The sequence below is a fragment of the Vicugna pacos genome, chromosome 2, assembly GCF_048564905.1.
Source record: "Vicugna pacos chromosome 2, VicPac4, whole genome shotgun sequence".
Taxonomy (NCBI): domain Eukaryota; kingdom Metazoa; phylum Chordata; class Mammalia; order Artiodactyla; family Camelidae; genus Vicugna; species Vicugna pacos.
The window spans coordinates 93,105,494-93,125,000 of NC_132988.1; the positions used below are offsets into that span (position 1 = coordinate 93,105,494).

A 19,507-nucleotide genomic window follows, 5' to 3' on the forward strand; every position below is an offset into this window, starting at 1 on the left:
AGTGCAAATGATTTGAATCCACTCACCCCCCAGAATCCAGCTGATAAACTGTGCCACACCTGATTATATACATAAGCACTGATTATATATATGTATGTGTATACACAAACACACACACATACATATATATTCAAAGCTTGGTTGAAACAACCAAGCAAAAGTTGACACATTCACAACTCACATTTAGGTGATGATCACTGGCTTAAGAGGGTAGATCAGTCCAACAGAGCAGTAACAGAACAAATGGGACAAGTGAGATACTGACATTCTCCCACCGCTATGCCACAAGATTTTTGATCCATATTGCAACAGTGCAAACAGAACATGTGACATCGTATGTAGACACTGCAAAAAAGTCACACTTGGGAAAAAGGCTATTTATCAGTAAATACTACAAGTTGCCTTATTCCCCAATGATAGCAAATAGCTAATGTTAAGCATTTATTTTAAACTGGTACTAAGGAATGGCAATGCAAATTTTTAAAACCAATGGTTTGTACCCTGGAATTGAAATTTCTTGAACTAGAAAAAGTGATTAATACAACATCATTTTGTATAAATTCATGAACTAAAGTTAACTGTAAACAGCTTTCTTTTCCTACCCAAACATTGATTGTTTCCATCTATGTGCAAGAAAGTATAATTGGCTCCAACTTTTCTCTACCCAAATCCACCTTTAAAACACCAAAAAATAAAATAAAAAAATAATAAAAAAATAAATAAATAAAGCAGCAAAGCTTTTATTTCCTGGGCTGCTAACAAGGATTGTGGAAACATTATCATACCCTTATGCAGAGTTTTAAAAGCTGAAATCAGGCATACACTCATAGTCAAGAACTGCTTTTCACATTGATAAACTTATTAAGCAGCAGGAACATATGCTGCATAATGCAGTGCATAAATAAGCAATATCCACTTTATCTGCCAATTCTTTCCTATACTTTAAAATTATTTTGCATAGATTTAAGCACTACCAGCAATTACAAATGTGAAATATTTCCACAAAAAGAAAAAAATCAGCCTTACTTTCATAGATTACTCTCCCCAAAAGCAAAATATTCTGAATCCAAACACATAGATATATATTCTTGAACGTGTTACGTGTTTTAAGTAAATCATAGTCACAACTCTAAACATTTGGGGGAACCAACACAGAGCATCTAATTTAGTACCAAGTTCCTCAAATATTTATATATCTCTTACTGTATACTTTTTTGGGTCACAAATTGCTCATTCATTCAGTACTCTGTACTGAAATACTACGCAACTGATTATTTTTTCTTTTAAAAGTCAGGCACATACTCAGGGAACAGACGTGATTACAATAAAAGCCTATTGGAGTTTATCAGTGACTTCTAGCATATCTGCCTGCCCTAAATGGGTTATAACTATATGTGTGTGTGTATATATATACATATATATATATATATATATAAAACCATACATATAGTTACATATATATATATACACACACACACACACACACACATATTTTAACCATAATTTTTGAGAAACAAAACACAAAACATTGAGAAATATAAAAATAATTTCCACCAGGGTGCCTTTTCCCGAGAGCTGCACTTTTAGTGTCTTTTTTTCCAAACATATGGAAGACCAGAGGAAAAAAGCAATTGCCATTATTTCTATGTTTGGGGAAATAAGTCTACCGGTAGAAAAATAGGAAAACAAACAAATAAACAACAGGAAAAGAAAAAAAAAAAAAAAGAAGACAGTGGGAAAAGCGCCAGAAAGGAAAGAGATTATTACATGAAATGTAAATGAGGTAAATTTCTGAAATAAAGAATCCATTTTTGGAGAATTTCTCATACCAAATATTGTACTTTTCAATTTCCTGGGCACTAGGGATGTTAAATGAAGTATACCCTAAGGGGCTAATGCGAATAAAAGAGTCACAGGCAAGGTACAGCTGCCTCCAATAGCAAAGTACGTAACGCTTGATCTTTAGTAATCTGAGTTCTCTCTCTCCTTTGTCAAACCACAGGACAATTAAATATACCCTGATAATATAGGCAAATAGTAAACTGGGTAGTGTTTGATATTTAAAATAATCCAAATATTACTATTACCAAGCTGCTCTCCACTAAAAAAAAAAGAATTCTAACCAACAATGAAAAAAACTGTCCACATTTTCACACAATTCCAACCCTACTTCAAAAATATAAAGAGAAGTACATGGTTTTAGCTATTTAAAATAAATAAAGAAAAATCTGGTTTCCTTTGGCATCTTTAGAAAGTAACTGAACTACAACTAAAGGTAATTATGTAAAGAAATTTATACTTAAGCAAACACATAGGGGAAAAAAAACATAGCAACTTGTGTTTAGTATGCAATAATATCAACTACAAGAGTTTACTACTGATTAGGAAAGGCTTACAAGTTTTTGGAAGAACCTTCACATCTTAACATTACAATATATTTAATAATGGTTCTTTTATTGCTTCTAAGATTATTGATAAGTCAAATGAAATTATGTTGAATTTATGGTTCAAAATTATTTTCCAAACACTTAATGATTATAATTTAGGATAAATAACACTTGAAGAAAGCAAACTCTTTATAATATGACTTTCAATATACAGCCTTACTTTAATTCATTCTGATTTCATTACATTTCTGTTATTTTGCATTGGTCCTGAATATTTAGTAAGAACTGTGTTTTTCTATGTATAGAACTGCCTACACAAATCCATTTCACCCTTCATAAAATGGTCACATTAGTGTTTGAGCTTGCAAAACTAATAATTTTCAAACTTTTGAACTTAGAATGAAATGTAACTTTAATACGTATAGAAAGTCTGACTATATACAAGAGAAGGTAAAGTTTTCAATTTTCATATTATCAGAAACATCATAAAGAAAGCTAGATTTATAACACACTTCTATTCCTATGTGCATCTGAAGTATGTACAGTAAAACACCAACACAGCTTTCACGTGTTAATAGGGGGAAATGCAAGCAAGAGTGACTTTTAAAGTATCCGATAAATCAGTCTCTATAAAGCCAAAATTAGGCTAAAAAAACCTGCAAATAGTTTTCATCTTTGCAAGTTCTAAAAGAAAAATTTCATCAGTGTAAAAATAGAAAGATGTTAAATTCACTGAAAAACTAAGTTGGGTACTTTCATTAAATCTGGGAATACTGCAACATCAAGTATTTACTGTTTTTGCAAAAGAAACGTAAATGGCAGCTCCATTTTTACATTCTTACTTACTTATATAGGAAATTTTAAAGAGTGAAGAACTGTGACAAAACATTCCAAATGGAGGACCTAAAAATGGAGCAAAAGATACTGTCCCTCAGCACATTTCCCCCATCAAATATAGAGAAATTTACTATTAAGATTATAGCTGTGTGTGGTAAGAGGGGAAAAATAGATATGGTGTCCCAGTCTATTGACAAGGACAAGAAGGCTCTGAATAGGTCACCATCTTCAATTCTGGATAAATCTCATATTTAAGAATTCTCAAATGCTTAAAATGGTGGTCTTTTCAGCTACCCATCCTAAGAAGTCAAGTACAAGCATGCAAGTAAATTCACAGGCACAGAGGATCCATGTTAAAAACAGTTAAGGTAGCTGTGATGCAACACCAACAATTTGAATGGCCCTGACACACTCAAAATATTATCTTAATTATTCAACAAAATCCTGAAGCAAACTCTTGCTAGTCTTGGTACACCGCTAAACACTAAAGTAGCATGTTTTTTCCATGGTTTTAGCTTAGCTCAAAGAGTTTTTACACTATTAAGAAAAAAAATTAAAGTATTTCCCCTTTTTAAATTTACACAGACGTTTAATTAGCTTTATTTACAGAGCAGGGTTTGTTTTTTGTTTTGTTTTTTCAGTCTCCAATGGTGCCTAGATAACATCATTAGGCAAGAATGCCAGTTTAAAAGAAATCTATGCAGAATCCTAAAAATAACAGATGTTGATGCTCCTCAAGAAGGGGCAAGCTTGACTATCAGCAGCTCTCTCTGTCTCAGTTACTCAGAAGCAATTCTGTTGCAGTCTCTACATCCCATGATTTTGAAGACAAGGCCACTATTACTGCATTCTGTAGAAAAGAAAAGGGGACAAGAAAATCAAATCAAGGAAATATTTTCAAAATACTCCATCACTCACTGTCCTTATATTGAGAAATCACATCTTCTTTCTCATTCTTTAAGTTGCCTTGAACTTGCAGTGCATAAAGATTTTCTAAAACCAATGACTGGAATCAGCAAAAGGAAAAGAAAAATAACTAGTTTTCATTAACAGGAAGTTTCTTTATCAAAATCAGATTTAGAGTATTTCTGAGCCACTTCTGTCAGCCAAGGATTTGCAGCAATAATTTAAAATTAATGAATATATCAAAATAAACATGCCTTTATGTACTTACCCTATCAAAGCCCATAGCACATAGGTTTTCTATTTTTTTGGTGTATTCTGGACTAGAAACTGGTGCTCCAGCATACACATGTGCCCAAAGTCGAGCTGTCTGTTTGAACATTTCAGGATTTTGTTTGTACTATATGGGGGGAAAAATTGATTGACATGACAATACAGTTATAATACTCAGTATAGTAGCTCATCTCTTAACTGCTTAAAAACCTGATTTAAAAAAAAATAAAACTGATCTACATTTAAAATGTGACAGATTCATTTTCCATTGCAAGCAAATTATGTCACTCAAGAAATGACTGTTTAATGTGAAACCGTGATTCACAAGTTGTGTTGACAAAAGAAAAACAAAGATAAATAACATTTATCAACTTTAATCTCCAATTTCAACAAAGTAGCAGAAAACTAATACTAAATGAATTGAGTTATTAGAGATGTTTCTAAACACTGCACTGGCAAACACTATACAGCTAAACAGAATTACTAACTTCTAAAATTATGTGGACATTAACTAATAATTGTGACCAAGATTTGTATTATTAACAATAGCTTAGGTTAGAATACAATTAGATTTTCCTGTTTTGCTAGAACTATATTAATGTACAGTGAATTAAGAAAACCTCATATGCAAAGTCCTAACTTGAAGCACATGTTTTGAGATAATTATGAACTTACCAGAGTACTTTTTAAAAGGTAAGACTTCCCATATGCACTGAAAAGAGGTAATTTATTCTCAAATATTCTGGAACCATCATTACTTAATAAAGCAAAGTATAAGATAAAGTAACTGTTCGATTCACCTTAATATTTATTTTTAAGATATTTTATACATACTGAATACTATTATATATTAAAATGATAAATCTAGTCTCAACCATTATTAATACAGAAATAAGTCAAATTACTGACTGGAGCTAGAGGAAACTTGAGTCCAAACTCAACCTTTGAGGCTCAGACTCAACAGAAAATCAAAGCTGGGACTCAAGCCATGCTTCTGACTATCAAAAATGAATGAAAGCACATATATGTGACACCTTAAACCATAATTCTAAGCACTCTAAGACAAATAACAGTAGAACATATTAACAAAAATATCCATAAAACAAGGAGTAAACAGCTTTTCAAAGGAAAGGAAGAAGTTTCTAAGAGGAAAAGTTTTCTCAGGCTGAGAAAACATGGCAGATGAGGTGAAATGGCGTGTAGGAATGAACACCATCTTGAAAAGCAAGAGTGTGAGGAACAGTAGAAATTTAGGAGCTGAAGCTGGGTTTGCAGACAGTTCAAATCATGAAGGAACTCTTCAAACTAAACAATTCGGACTTACCAAGTAGGTGATAGTAGAGCTACTAATAGGTTTTTAGTAGTAACATGGAGTAAGATGTGCACCCTATGTTAACTACTATCAGTGTAGAAGATGAGGGAAAGAAGCTGAGGTAGGGAGCTCCATTAGAGCAGTCAAATGAGATATTTTTAAATATGTGAAGTATTATGACAGAGAAATACTGGGATACAAGAGAAAAGGAGACTTCACAGAAAAGTACTCCATGTTTGTGACTTGGATATATAACTAAGTTGATTATACTACAGAAGGATGAACAGGTTCCAAGTTTAAGATTCCGCATTCAGTTTTGGGAATGCTGTGCTAAGGTATCCATGGAACATTCATATAGAGCTATCCAGTTTCAAAAAGGCTCAGGAGAAAGTTCAAGCCTCAACATCCTATCAACATACATCAGTGTAACATCAGCATGGATTTGATCATTCAAGTGACAATATATAATGGAAAGTAAAAGAAGCAATATAAAAACAAGGAAATATATTTAAAGGGAGAAGAAAGAAGGGAAATAATTGTAAGACTTAAGAAGGAATAACCACAACTACAAAGATAGGGAGAGGAGAGGGCAGTATCTCAGAAGCCAAGAGAAGGAAAAATTTCTAGGTTCAAAAACAAACAAAAAACAAGGCTCAATAAATCCCTAATGGCTTAGAGTAAGGGTTGGCTAATTTTCTTAAAGGAACAGATAATTATTATTTCAGGCTTTCAGATCATACAATCTCCGTCATAATAATTTAACTGTCACTTATAGTTGTAAACAGAAGAGTGTGGCCATGTTGCAATAAAATATTATTTACAAAAACAGTCAATCTGGCTATAATTTGCTGACCTCTGCCTTTTGAAAATCAAAGATCAGAACTGAAAAGTACTTATCCATTAAGCAATTACAAGATCATTGTTAATTACCCTTCACCATACCTAACTTCAGTGCCACAATGGAGCTGGTTAACATTATCATCAGGGAACGATCACCTCTGAACTAAGAGACAGACAGATGGATACACACGATAAAGCACATGTAGCAAAACATTAATTGTAGAATCTAGATAGTAGGTAGATACATGAGTGCTCAATGTATAATTCTTTAAACACTGTGTGTTTGAAATTTTCACATGTTAGAAAAAAGGCATCTACTATATACCTAATTAAATTAGTATGTTAAAAAATCACTAAATTAGGTTTTCATCATTACTTCTGATAAAATAATCTTACCGCAAGAAAGGAAATCATTTCCAGATTTAGTTTGGACAGAAGTATGCTCATGTGCTATCACTGCAAACCACTAAAGTAGAGACCCGTAGGTAAGTACAAGAAAGCCTTTCAAAAAGCAGCTACCTTACCTGATTTGCTACTACTGCATCTTGTGGATCATCTGGTTCCGCAGCTGCCAGCAGTGCTTGCAATGACAATAATACCGTGCGGAGAGTCATTGCTGCTGCCCTAAGATTCAGAATAGGAAGAAATCCCAGTTAAGAACATAATGCACGACAAATACAAAGTGGATGTTTTCTAAATAAAACATAAAAACTACTAATTTTTATCTTAATCATATAATTAAGTTATACAAATTTATAGTTTATATCCACCTATCATATTTTTTTCTTTACAATGAATTAAGAATCTATTCCTTAAGACAACTCAAATCATTCTTAACTGGCTTAGCTTTTTTCTTATTTTTGTCAATATCTTTCTGGTCAGCTTTATCTATTGACTTACTTTCTATTCATTTCTCTAGACATAAAGTTAAAATAAAGCGATAAACTAATATGTGAAACTTTCTTTCAGTGGCACTCTAAAAACAAGACACCATCAAGTAAATATCCTTACTTTGAAGAAAGCCTAAAATCATTTGGAGTGAAAAATAAGTCAAAGAAGAAAGATACTGTGTGGAGTCTAAATAATGTAACTAGTGAATATAACAAAAAAGAAGCAGACTCACAGATACAGGGAACAAAACAGTGGATATGAGTGGGGAAAGGGAAGTGGAGAGGGGCAATATAGGGGTAGGGGTAGGGAGGTTAAAGGTACAAAAATAAGATGTAATATATTGTACATCAGAAAATACAGCCAATACTTTACAATAACTATATATGGAGTATAACCTTTGAAAAGTGTGAATTCACTATATTATACCCTGTAACTCATATATTACTGTACAGCAACTACAATAAAATTTTTTAATAAAAATTTTTTTAAAGAAAATGGAAAAAAAAAAGCCTAAAATAATTCTGTAACATTCTGAAACAGGGTAAGATTTTTGCTTAGTATGTATAACTTAATTCATGTTTCAAAATGTGTTTATAAAGCAAATATTTATCTAGAAAATGGTATCTACCTAACAAGGACTCTTAGTATTTCTGTTAAAAAACTATTTGACCAGTTACTACAGAAATATTTATAAATACAATAGTGAAATAGCATAATAATGAACTATTTTAAATGTTGAAGGTTATTAAACATGCTCATTTTTAACAGACAAGTTCGGTAATTCTAAACCAATCTTTTTTCAATTGGGTTCTTCACTTTAACTACAGAAGAGAGAAAATTACTGAGTAACTATTTTCTCAATTTTCCTAAGGATGGTAGTATATATATATATATTACCATCCTAGATGCTTAGAAAAAGTTATTACCAACAATAAATGTCTGAAAGAAATGTGTCTTACAAAATATGGTTTCCTCAACCAGTGCATCAACATCACCTGGGAACTTGTAAGAAATGAAAATTCTTGGCCTCATTCCAGACCTACTGAATCACAAACTGTGGGGTGGTTTAACAGGTACTCCAAAGTGATTCTAATGCAAGCTAATGTTTGAGAAATACTGCATTAGTGCATTATAGCTTAAGCTAATTGAGGAAGGCTATTAAAATAAACCAACAAAATAAAATCAGTATCACACACATAAGCTCGTATTTTATAAGAGAAAAATTACACTACAAGTGGTACCCTATATAAAATGCTATCAGAATTGTCATTTATATTAATCTTCACAAAATGCAACCTATAATCTTCAGTGACAGAAAGATCAGCATTGCTGAGGAATGGGGAAGCAGGAAGGGCGGGAAGGAGCAATTACAAAGGGACTCAAGGAAACTTTTGGGTATGTTGGTTATGTTCACTACCTTAACTGTGTGATGGTTTTATGGAATGTATGCATATGTTCAAACATACCAAATTGTGCATTTTTAATATGTGCAGTTCATGGTCAATAACACGTCAGTAAACCATTTAAAAAAGTTGTGTTAAAAAATGCTATCAGAGTAAAAACTTTTATTGATCAATTCATCCTTTTAGAGAAGCTACAGGAATAGGAAAATCTGGTTATGATGCCTAACAACACTTCAAACAAAACTGTAAGTCATATAATTTTAAATTAATACAATTATTTCCTTCAAGGAAATTTATCTGAATATTGAAGAAAAATCTTCACTCAAAGGAAGTATTTCATATTAAAACAATTATTAAACTCATAATAATTATTTTAATTTGTGATAAAAACATGAAAATATGTAAAATAAAAGCCATCTAAACATAAATTTCAGCAAAACCGTAACATCATCACATATATTGCTTTATACATTTACATCTCAACCAAGCAATCAACATTTTTCTTTAAAAAACTTAATGATCTCTCAAAAGAGTGAATCTGGCCCCTTAAACAATACATAAAAATTAACTCCAAATGGATTAAAGATCTAAAAGTAAGACCAAAACTTATTATAAAACTCTTAAGACAACAAAACGCCATTTGCAGCAACATGGATGTCCCTGGAGAATGTCATTCTAAGTGAAGTAAGCCAGAAGAGAAAGAAAAATACCATGTATCACTTATATGTGGAATCCAAAAAAAAAAAAAAAAGATGACAAATGAACTTAAATATAAAACAGACACAGACTCACAGACATAGAATACAAACTTGTGGTTGCCAGGGGGAGGGGGAGGGGAAGGGACAGACTGGAAGTTCAAGATTTATAGATACTGACAGGTATATATAGAATAAATGAGTTTATACAGTATAGCACAGGGAAATATATTCAAGATCCTGTAAAATCTTGAAAAAGATTATATGTATATTCATATATGACTCAAAAATTGTGCTGTACACCAGAAACTGACACAACATTGTAAACTGACTATAACTAAATTAAAAAATTTAAAAAAAAAACTCTTAAAAGAAAATACAGGGGGAACACTTCATGACAATGGAGTTGGCAATGATTTCTTGGGTATCAAACAACAGTCAAAAGCACAGGCAACAAAACAGAAAACATAGAAATTAGTCTACAACTAACTACATCAACATTTAAAACTTCTGTGTAAAGGAAAAAATTTCAAAATAAAAACTTCCTGTGCAGAAGATACAATCAACAGAAGGTAACTCACAGAATGGGGAGAAAATACTTATAAATCACATATCTGATAAGGAGTTAATATCTGGAAAACATAAAGAACTCCTGCAACTCAACAACAAAAAACAAACCTGATTAAAAAATGAGAATGGGGAAGGGACAGACGGGGATTTCAAAACTGTAGAATAGATAAACAAGATTATACTGTATAGCACAGGGAAATATATACAAGATCTTATGGTAGCTCACAGAGAAAAAAATGTGACAATGAATATATATATATATTCATGTATAACTGAAAAATTGTGTTCTATACTGGAATTTGACACAACATTGTAAAATGATTATAAATTAATAAAAAATGTAAGAAAAAAGAAGAAAAAAAAAGAGAGAAAAAAAAAAAAAAGAGAACGGACTTGAACAAGCATTTCTGCAAAGAAGATAGACAAGTAGCCAGTAAGTACACGCAAAGATGCTTAACATGACTAACCATCAGGGAAATGTAAATCAACGATAAGATACCACCTCACATCCATTAGGATGTCTACTCTATCAAAAAATCTAAGAGTTGTTGGTGAGAATGTAGAGTAACTGGAATCCTTGTGCATTGTTGGTGGGAATGCAAAGTGGACTAAGTGCTAAAAACCACTATTTGAGGAATCTGGCAATTCCTCAAAACAATTAAACACAGAGTTACCATATGATCTAGCAGTTTCACTTATGGATATACACCTAAAATAATTGAAAGCAGTAAGTCAAACAGATATTTGCATACCCATGTTCATAACAGCATTATTCACAATAGCCAAAATGTAGAAGCAACCTAAGTTTCCATTAACTGATAAATGAGCAAAATTTGGTATATACAGAAATGGAGACCTCAAAAGGAGGAAAAATCCGACAAATGTTACAACACAGATGAATCCTAACAGGCAAACAGGAATATGAAAATTTCAAGATGCATTAGCTAATTTTAATTAATGGATGATATAAATAAGTGGGTACCTTATAAATCTATCTTTAGTAAATTAATTTCATTCAGATCTCAAAATCTAAGCACAGTTAATATGGCTAAACATTTATATGGACTAGGTGGGGCCTTTATTATGTAGAATAAGCATGTGAACTGTTTGTACTGTTGACAAACTTACCTGTTAAGGATATTCTAGAAGACCATTAATAAATAATCTATATTTATTCAAAACACTGAATGCTACTTAAAGAGAAGGTAGCTTTTTGTTATATTTTATTAAAGTATAATAAGCAGAGTAAAAATGCTGTACAGCTAGATGAATTTTTATACATGTATACACTCATGGTAACCACCATCTAGATCAAATATCCTCACTCTTGTCCTTCTTATTCACAACCCTTACCTACCCCTACCGCTGTCCTAGCTTCTACCACCAAAATTAGTTTTTACTTATCTTGAATTTTATAAAATGAAATCAGAGTATGTACTCCTTTGTGTTCAATTTTTTTCACTCAACATGTCTATGAGAATCATCCATGTTGTTTGTATAAATATGCTTTTTTCCTGCTACATAGTGTTCCACTGTATTATTATACTATTATACATCCATTCTCCTGTTGACAGACATTTGGGTTATTTGCAGTTTGAATAAATCTGCTATGAATATTCTTGCAGAAGTCTTTTGGTGTAAATAAGCACTCATTTCCGTTGGACAAGTACCTAGGAGTAAAACTGCTGGGCCAAATCAAAGGTGTATGCTTAGCTCTGGGAGATACTGCTGGTTGAGTGGCTGAACCACATTCTTACCTGCAAAGCATGAGAACCATTTACAAAAGTGTAGCAATATCTAACTGTGATTTTAGTTTGCATTTCCCTGATGACTAATGATATTGAGCACAGCTTATAAACCATTTTCTTCATGCCTGTGTCTTTTGGAAGGGCAATATCAATGAGTGCAATTTTTATGTCTTGTCATTTTCCTCCACAGGTAAACAGACACATTTAGTCATAAGAGGTGTCAGTGGAAAAACATCAGAAAATAGTCTGCACATTGGGTAAGTTTTGAAGTAAGAAATAAACCATACTAACGTAAGTTGTTAAATACTAAAGGTAAATCACCACCCACATGTATTAATAAAAGACCAAGATTAACAAACTTTTCTAACAGAACTTTCCCAAATTACCCTAAACATTCACATTTAGATATTTACTGAATGTCATACTTTAATAAAGCTGAGGTGTGGTGGGGACAAACCCATGGATATCCAATCTCACCTATTTAATGTATCTCTGATATCTTTTATCATTTCAACTATATTGATATGAAACAAGACTAAATTCAGCTGTTTCACCTGACTTAAGAGATGGGAATAGGAGATGGGGATAGAAAGTGTTCTAATACAAAAAATCAAGTTCTTTCCCTATACATATACTATAATCTTTCAACTACCCACAGGAAGATAATCAGAAGTGGCAGTACTGCTAGCTTAACTCTGAGCAAAACAGGGAAGACAGTGGAAAATTTTAGTATGGAGCTTTCATTTGTTTTCAAGGCTGGGGGTGGTGATGGGTAGGGAGGGCTTCATTTTGGCTACTGAGAATAGTCTGAGTAGGGCAGGCTCCTATGATCATCCAGGCAAGAGGTAATGCGACTTGGACCAAGGTAGTGGTAGTGAGCTGCAGATAAGATCTTGGAGGTTTCAACAACAGGATTTGCAGATGAGGTATAAGAGTAACAGAAAAAGAAGAAACAAGATCATGATGAGGTTTTAGTCTGAACAACTACAAGGACTTAGTTGCCAAAATTTAGTTGGGGGGAAAGCAGGTTTTGGATTGAGGAAACAGTTCAGCATTTCAAATATTGAAGTTTGAGATGTTCATCACATATTCAAGTAGAGACATTAAACAGGTAGCAGGACATGAGTTTGGAGTTCAGAGAAGATAAATTTGTGGGCTGCTAGAATGTAAACAATGAAGCTATGAAATCAGATGAGCTCATCAAGAAAGTGCGTATAAATGGAAAGAAGCAGAGGTCAAGACAGCCCTGAGGTATTCTCAGGTGCAAAGCTCCAAAAGATGAGGGAGGAACCAACTGAGAAGTTTGGGAGTGGGTAAGGGAAGGGGAGAACAGAAGAACTGATGTCCTGGAAACCAAGTTAAAAAAAAAAAAGTAAAATGTCTCTAATACTGCAAATGTTCATCAGTATCACTGATCCACAGAGCTGTAAGAGGTCTTCAAGATGACTTTACTGATAAAAACACTGAGGCATACAAATTCAATAAACTGGGAAAAGTCACAAATCAAAAGAATGACAGAAGATAAAGTCAGGTATATTCCACATTGTTCAATGTTTAACACTATGGCATACAGATCAAGAATCTAGGTCTCAAGAGATGATCTACTGAGGGAAAAGCTTTATTCAGATGCACAGTTAGCATGGAAAAACAAAACAAAACCAGAGACTCGTCTGTTTATCCAGTTAATAAACCAAATGACCCATACATTAAATGTTGTTATTCCTGTTTCACCTTGTTCAGGTTCCATTCTTTACCTTTCTTAACAAACTTAAGAAATAAGTTAATAACATAACTTATCACTGTTTTCTTCTACTACAATGACCTTTTATATCTCGTCTTAGTTTTCCAATCCATATTCTTAGAATATGCCAGGCTCTAGTCTAAGAGAAATACATAAAACAACTAATTTAATCTTCTCAACAGCCCTACGAAATAGGTATTAATCCCATTTTTTCAGATGAGGAAACAAAGGCATAAAGGCCAGGTAATTTGCTCAAGACAACACAGGTGAGTAAACGGCCAAGTCAGGATCTGAACCTAATGGTAACAAAGTTAAGAACTCGTAATACTAAACACTATGCTGCTAAGATATAAAATCTGACAAAACATGTGAAAGCACTATAAATCACTGTGCAAATGAAGATACCACCTAAAAGGTACTTCTTAGAATCTTAGAACCTTAATCATGCTCAATTAACACAACTTTTAACATTTTTGTTCCCTACATCCCATGCAAGTCAGAGCCAAATTACTTCAAAACTTGAATTTTTTTAGTCTTTCACACATATCTTCCTGAGATAGCAAAAAGTCAAATTTATCAAAATAAATGAAATCCAAGACTTGTCAACATGTAAAGCTACCACCTGACATTACCTAATAATTCACCATCTACATATAGATTCCAATTTCAATTATAACGTTATCTTCTCTTATCTACTTAAGAGTCTTCATAAAGTTTTAAAATAGAAAGTATAGTATATGCTTATGTTTTGAGGCAAGTACACATTTAACATTCTAAATAGTCTTGGAATTCATATGAGAGAAGGGAAAAGGTGAATTCAAAATCTCTTACCATTGATCTTTCAGGATATCCAAACAAATAGCCCCTGTGACGGAACTAATATTAGGATGCCATATTTTAGTGATAAACCGGACCTAGAATATAAAGCACACTTGAATTTTCAAGTAACAGAAACAAAACACATATAGTTTAAGTAAAACTACAAGAAAATTAAATCCTTGGGTTAAAAAAATATATATCCATACTTACATCACATCATTTTGCCTAGTTCTGCCTGTGAAAGGAGCATTGTAGAAGACAAAGTGTTCACTAAGTCGAATGTTGTCAACGACATACATTCTTTATAAACCTTTTAACTAATGTTCTGTTTTTAAAGAAACCCAACAATTACTAGGTGTTTAAAATTTACCTAGCATAATGTTAGATGCTGGAAGAAATTGAACATGGACTAAAATCCATTTAGGTAGATAAAGTCATGCATAAAATTAAAAGACAGATAGTAAATGGCAAATTTTGTGTGTGTGAAGAAGGGTATAAAATAAATTTGAAGGAAAAAGTAAGCAAAATCAGTACACAGAAACAGAAGTAGTGACTGTAAGACTGCTCCTGGTTTTCTGTATCATTTTTTTTCTTAAACACTTTTAAAAAAATAATTCAACAAATATCTAAAAGCTTACTATTATTTGCCAGGCACTGAGGCTTAAGAGTTTAAGAAATTTACCCAACATCAAATAACTAGTTAGCAATGGAACAAAATACAAACTCACACAGTCTTAGCATGTAAGAATAAGAAACCAACAAAGTGAAAATGCTAACTCTATCAGATCACTGTGAAATGAAATCTAGCTCATCAGCTCTTACGAGCTTCTGGAGGAGGCGGAGGAGGATTATATCTGACATATACGATAGTCATCGAAGTCAAAATTCTTTAACGTTTAATAGATTAATTACTATGAGCCAAGCTATGTTCTAAGTACCTTACAAAAATCAATTCATCAATATATGTTCCAAACCTAAGCTATTTATGGAAAGAAGCTAAAAGATTTACACTTCCACTTCTCTCCTTGTGACTTGTCTATACTACCTGTCTCTAATTCCTCACCTAACCACTCATTAACTTACAAGCCATCTGAAAAAGCACTTTAAGTCACCAATGATCTCAAAAACCTAAACTAATGGAGACTTTCCACTCCTTGATCCTTTTTTAATTCTTAAAATAACCTTACTCATTTTAATATCTACTTTTTCCCATCCACAGAACACCATTTCCTTAAAGACTGATTATTCACCTAGGTTACTAAACAGTCCACTGCCTTCAGTTTTGCTCCCTCCAATCTTCACACTGAAAATAGCCCTTTAAAACAAATCTGATTCATGTCAGTACTGTACTTAATGCCCTTTAATGACTTCTCACTCCCTTTATGTAAGCCCACACTTTTAAACGCCCTAGCCTACCTCTCAAATCTCACTTCCACCTCATATTCTGTACAAGTGCTCAACAAGCCATACTTTAAAAAAATTTTTTTTTGCCCTGGAGCCTTCATACATTTTTTTCTCTCAATAGCACACCTCAATACCCTCTTCTCCTGGCTAACTCCTACTTATCCTTCAAGTTTCAGCTTCCATAATCACTTCTTCCCGACCTGTCCCCATAGCACCGTATACTTGCCGATGTCACGCTTCTATAGTCTCTTCCTTACTTACCCAGTCTTCCCTAGAAGGCATGGTGTCTATCTAATATGCTTACTAGAGCATTCCAAGCATCTAAAGTGCTTCACACTGAATGAATATGCAACTAACATTATGATAAACCTGTTGTTATAGGCCTAAAACAGTATACTTTTCAAATACAGTACAAATCAAATAAGATAGGCATATAGGGCTTACGTATAACAAATATTTCTTCATAACAGATATAACCACACTATTCACATCTTACTTTTTTTATCATTCATAATTTCAAATTCAAAGATACAAAATAACCATATGCCATAATTTCAGTAACTCAAGACATTACAGCATTTTGTGACTTTAAAACAAAAGTTGGTTCAATTATTCTGAACAAAAACAAAAAAAACAAAGCATAAATAAAAAACAGAAATAGACTCATAGACACAGAATACAAACTTGTGGTTGCCAAGGGGGCGGAGGGTGGGAAGGGATAGATGGGATTTCAAAACTGTAGAATAGATAAACAAGATTATACTGTAAAGCACAGGGAAATATACACAAGATCTTATGGTAGCTCACAGAGAAAAAAATGTGACAATGAATATATATATGTTCATGTATAACTGAAAAATTGTGCTCTACACTGGAATTTGTCACAACATTGTAAAATGATTATAAATCAATAAAAATGTTAAAAAAAACTTTGAACAAGATTGGAATTTTAATTTAGTAGAATTTTAAATTACTACTGAACATGTCAGAAGGTTTACAGTTTAGGCAGATGATCTAAGGTGAACTGTATCTTGCTTTTTAAAGAATCTTCAATACATGATTCTCTGTAGACTCTACATAAAAACAAATGTGTATATACGCAAAACTAAGGAAATTATTAAACTATTTCTTACTTTGTACTACAGTCTACAGTTAGGAATAAATAACTCTGAATTTGCAGATGATCCAATAAAGAAATTATCAAGAGGATACTCCATTAGCTACCAGTACAGATGTAACTGTCTTATACATACTTCTTTATGTGGTCTTCCACTCTTTATCTCCTATTCCTCCCTTTGTTATTCTTGATCAACTATCACCTTTCTTGGATTTTTCACTTCTTTCTCAACCCTCAATATTACCAATGGTACCCCATGTATCCCATTATTCTATACCCAATTCATATCCAATGTATTTGTCACATTCTCTCATTATGCTCCCATCTCTGTCCTATAACAACAAAAATGTATAATCAAAATAACTTAGAAAGCATAAAGTGCACGAGTAAGAAACAATACAATGACATTTACTATGACATACCTGAGTCATATTTGACTCTGATTACAAAACAGATATGGGATGGTTTACAATACTAAAATACTTATACAAATAACAATTCAAGTTTCCTTAGATTTACACAAACGGTGCTAACACTAGTACCATGTGGGTAACTTGAAAACACTCATTAGCTCTGAGGAGCACTCAAATAATTTAGAAACAAAAATCTCAACACTATGTACACAGTGTTACCAGACCAAACTGAATGAAGGGGACTATTCTTAGTTATCTATGCTGGCACACCATCATCAGTACTCTTATCTCCTCCCACAGGATGTATTCTATATTCATTCGCTCTTTAGTTCAACAAACATTTCAGCTCCTATTTCATGGTAGATATGAGCTCATATTTTCATCAGGTATTTCCAGCTTTGAACTAAAGGAAGTTACAATATTAAATAAGCTTTGACTAACTTACTGTACAAAAGGAAATGCTATTTTTTTTTATGCAAGAAAAAAGTTTTTGTGGGGGAGGTAACTAGGTCGGTTTGTCTGTCTGTCTATTTAAACGGAGGCACTGGGGATTGAACCCAGGACCTCCTGCATGCTAAGCATGCACTCTACCCCTGAGCTATACTCCATTTTATTTTAAAAATGCATGTGCAGATGAACAGAGTCATTAAAGTTTATTAGCATCGATATTTATACTCAATTTCACATAAAAAAGTATGTTTATAACATCAAGAAAAAAGAGGAAAATTCCCAACCTATCTCCAATACATTAGTTGGGCAAATCACTGTGTTAGAGTTTTCCTAATTTAATAGGTTTTTCACTAATATATATAGAATATATATTACAATTTACTTTAAAAATAACCTTGGTTGCATGCTTTGAATCCAACTTCTTCTACATTATATGCAACTGATTCAAAGATACATCTTCTGTCTAGAAGTAAATCTTCTGCTCTTCAGGTCAACAGTTTATTGCAGAATAATACACAGAAAATACTCTATGACCATGTTAAGATAAGTCAATGTAAGTTTTCAATCTTGTGCGATTTCAGCACCATAATAGTGGGAATATAACTGTTAACTTCAATACTTTTACCTCACAAAGCTTAAAATTAAATCCGAACTTACGTAGTAAACATATGTAAACACAGTTCTGTATAATTTATACAAATATTCCCCATTCTTTCCATTATATCTACCAACCAATAAAAATTCAGATCAATACAGTACATATCTAGAACACATTTACCACACATTAATTAACATTTACTGCAAAAGCTTAATGCCACAAATGGGATGAGTACCATATTTAAAAGAACACTAAATTCTAACTACAACTAACTCTGAAGGAAGCCAGACGGAAACAAATTTGGGTTGACTGAAGGAAGATCTTTCTAAATGTTGAAGCTACCTTAGTATGGAATGGCTGAAATTAAGACAGTAGTGGCCTGAAGAGCAACATGAGCTAGACAGACCTCAGTTCTTATGTTTTGAATTTATTTTTCCCATTTTTCTAAGAAACGGAGGAGGAGGAAAGGTTAATAAAATGGTGATTTCAAATGAAAGGGGGAAGGGTATAATAGCTCAGTGGTACACTGTGTGCTTAGCACGCACTACGTCCTAGGTTCAATTCCCAGTACCTCCAATTAAACAAATAAATAAACATAATTATCTCCCCACCCTGAAAAAAATTTTAAATATAAAAAAAAGATTAAATGAAATAATGTATCAAGCACCTAAAACAGAGCCAGGACTATGCAATCACTTTGGAGATTACTTATAGACTACATAGGGAAATAAACACTTTTATTGAGGCCATAATTCATCCTTATGTAAAGTGCACAACTTCATGGCGTTTTGTATATTCACAGAACTGCACAATCATCATCGAAATCTAATTTTTGACCATTTCAACACCTCAAAAAGAAAGAAACTATGTAACCTTCAGCAGTCACTCCCCATTCCTACACACTCCCCCAGCCCTAAGCAACCACCTATCTACTTTTTGTCTCTATGATTTGCCTTTTCTAATGGTCATATACATGAAATCATGTAATATGTGGCCTTTTGCACCTGGGCTTTTCATTTAGCACAATGTTTTGAAAGTTCACCTATCCTATAGAACATATCACTACTTTCATTCACTTTTAAAATCAAATCCATGGTACAGATAAC

General features: G+C 32.8%; 1 protein-coding gene across 1 annotated transcript in view; it reads right to left on the reverse strand.

The window, feature by feature from the left end:
• Positions 1–724: 724 nt before the first annotated feature.
• The window catches only part of UBE2K (ubiquitin conjugating enzyme E2 K), a 55,199-nt gene continuing 36,416 nt past the window's right edge, over positions 725–19,507 (reverse strand). The window contains exons 4-7 of the mRNA XM_006209760.3: positions 14,432–14,514; positions 7,077–7,176; positions 4,399–4,527; positions 725–4,074 (exon numbers count right to left, since the gene is read on the reverse strand). Coding sequence (XP_006209822.1) covers positions 4,000–4,074; positions 4,399–4,527; positions 7,077–7,176; positions 14,432–14,514 — 387 coding nt within the window. The 3' untranslated portion in view covers positions 725–3,999. The remainder of the gene's footprint in view (positions 4,075–4,398; positions 4,528–7,076; positions 7,177–14,431; positions 14,515–19,507) is intronic.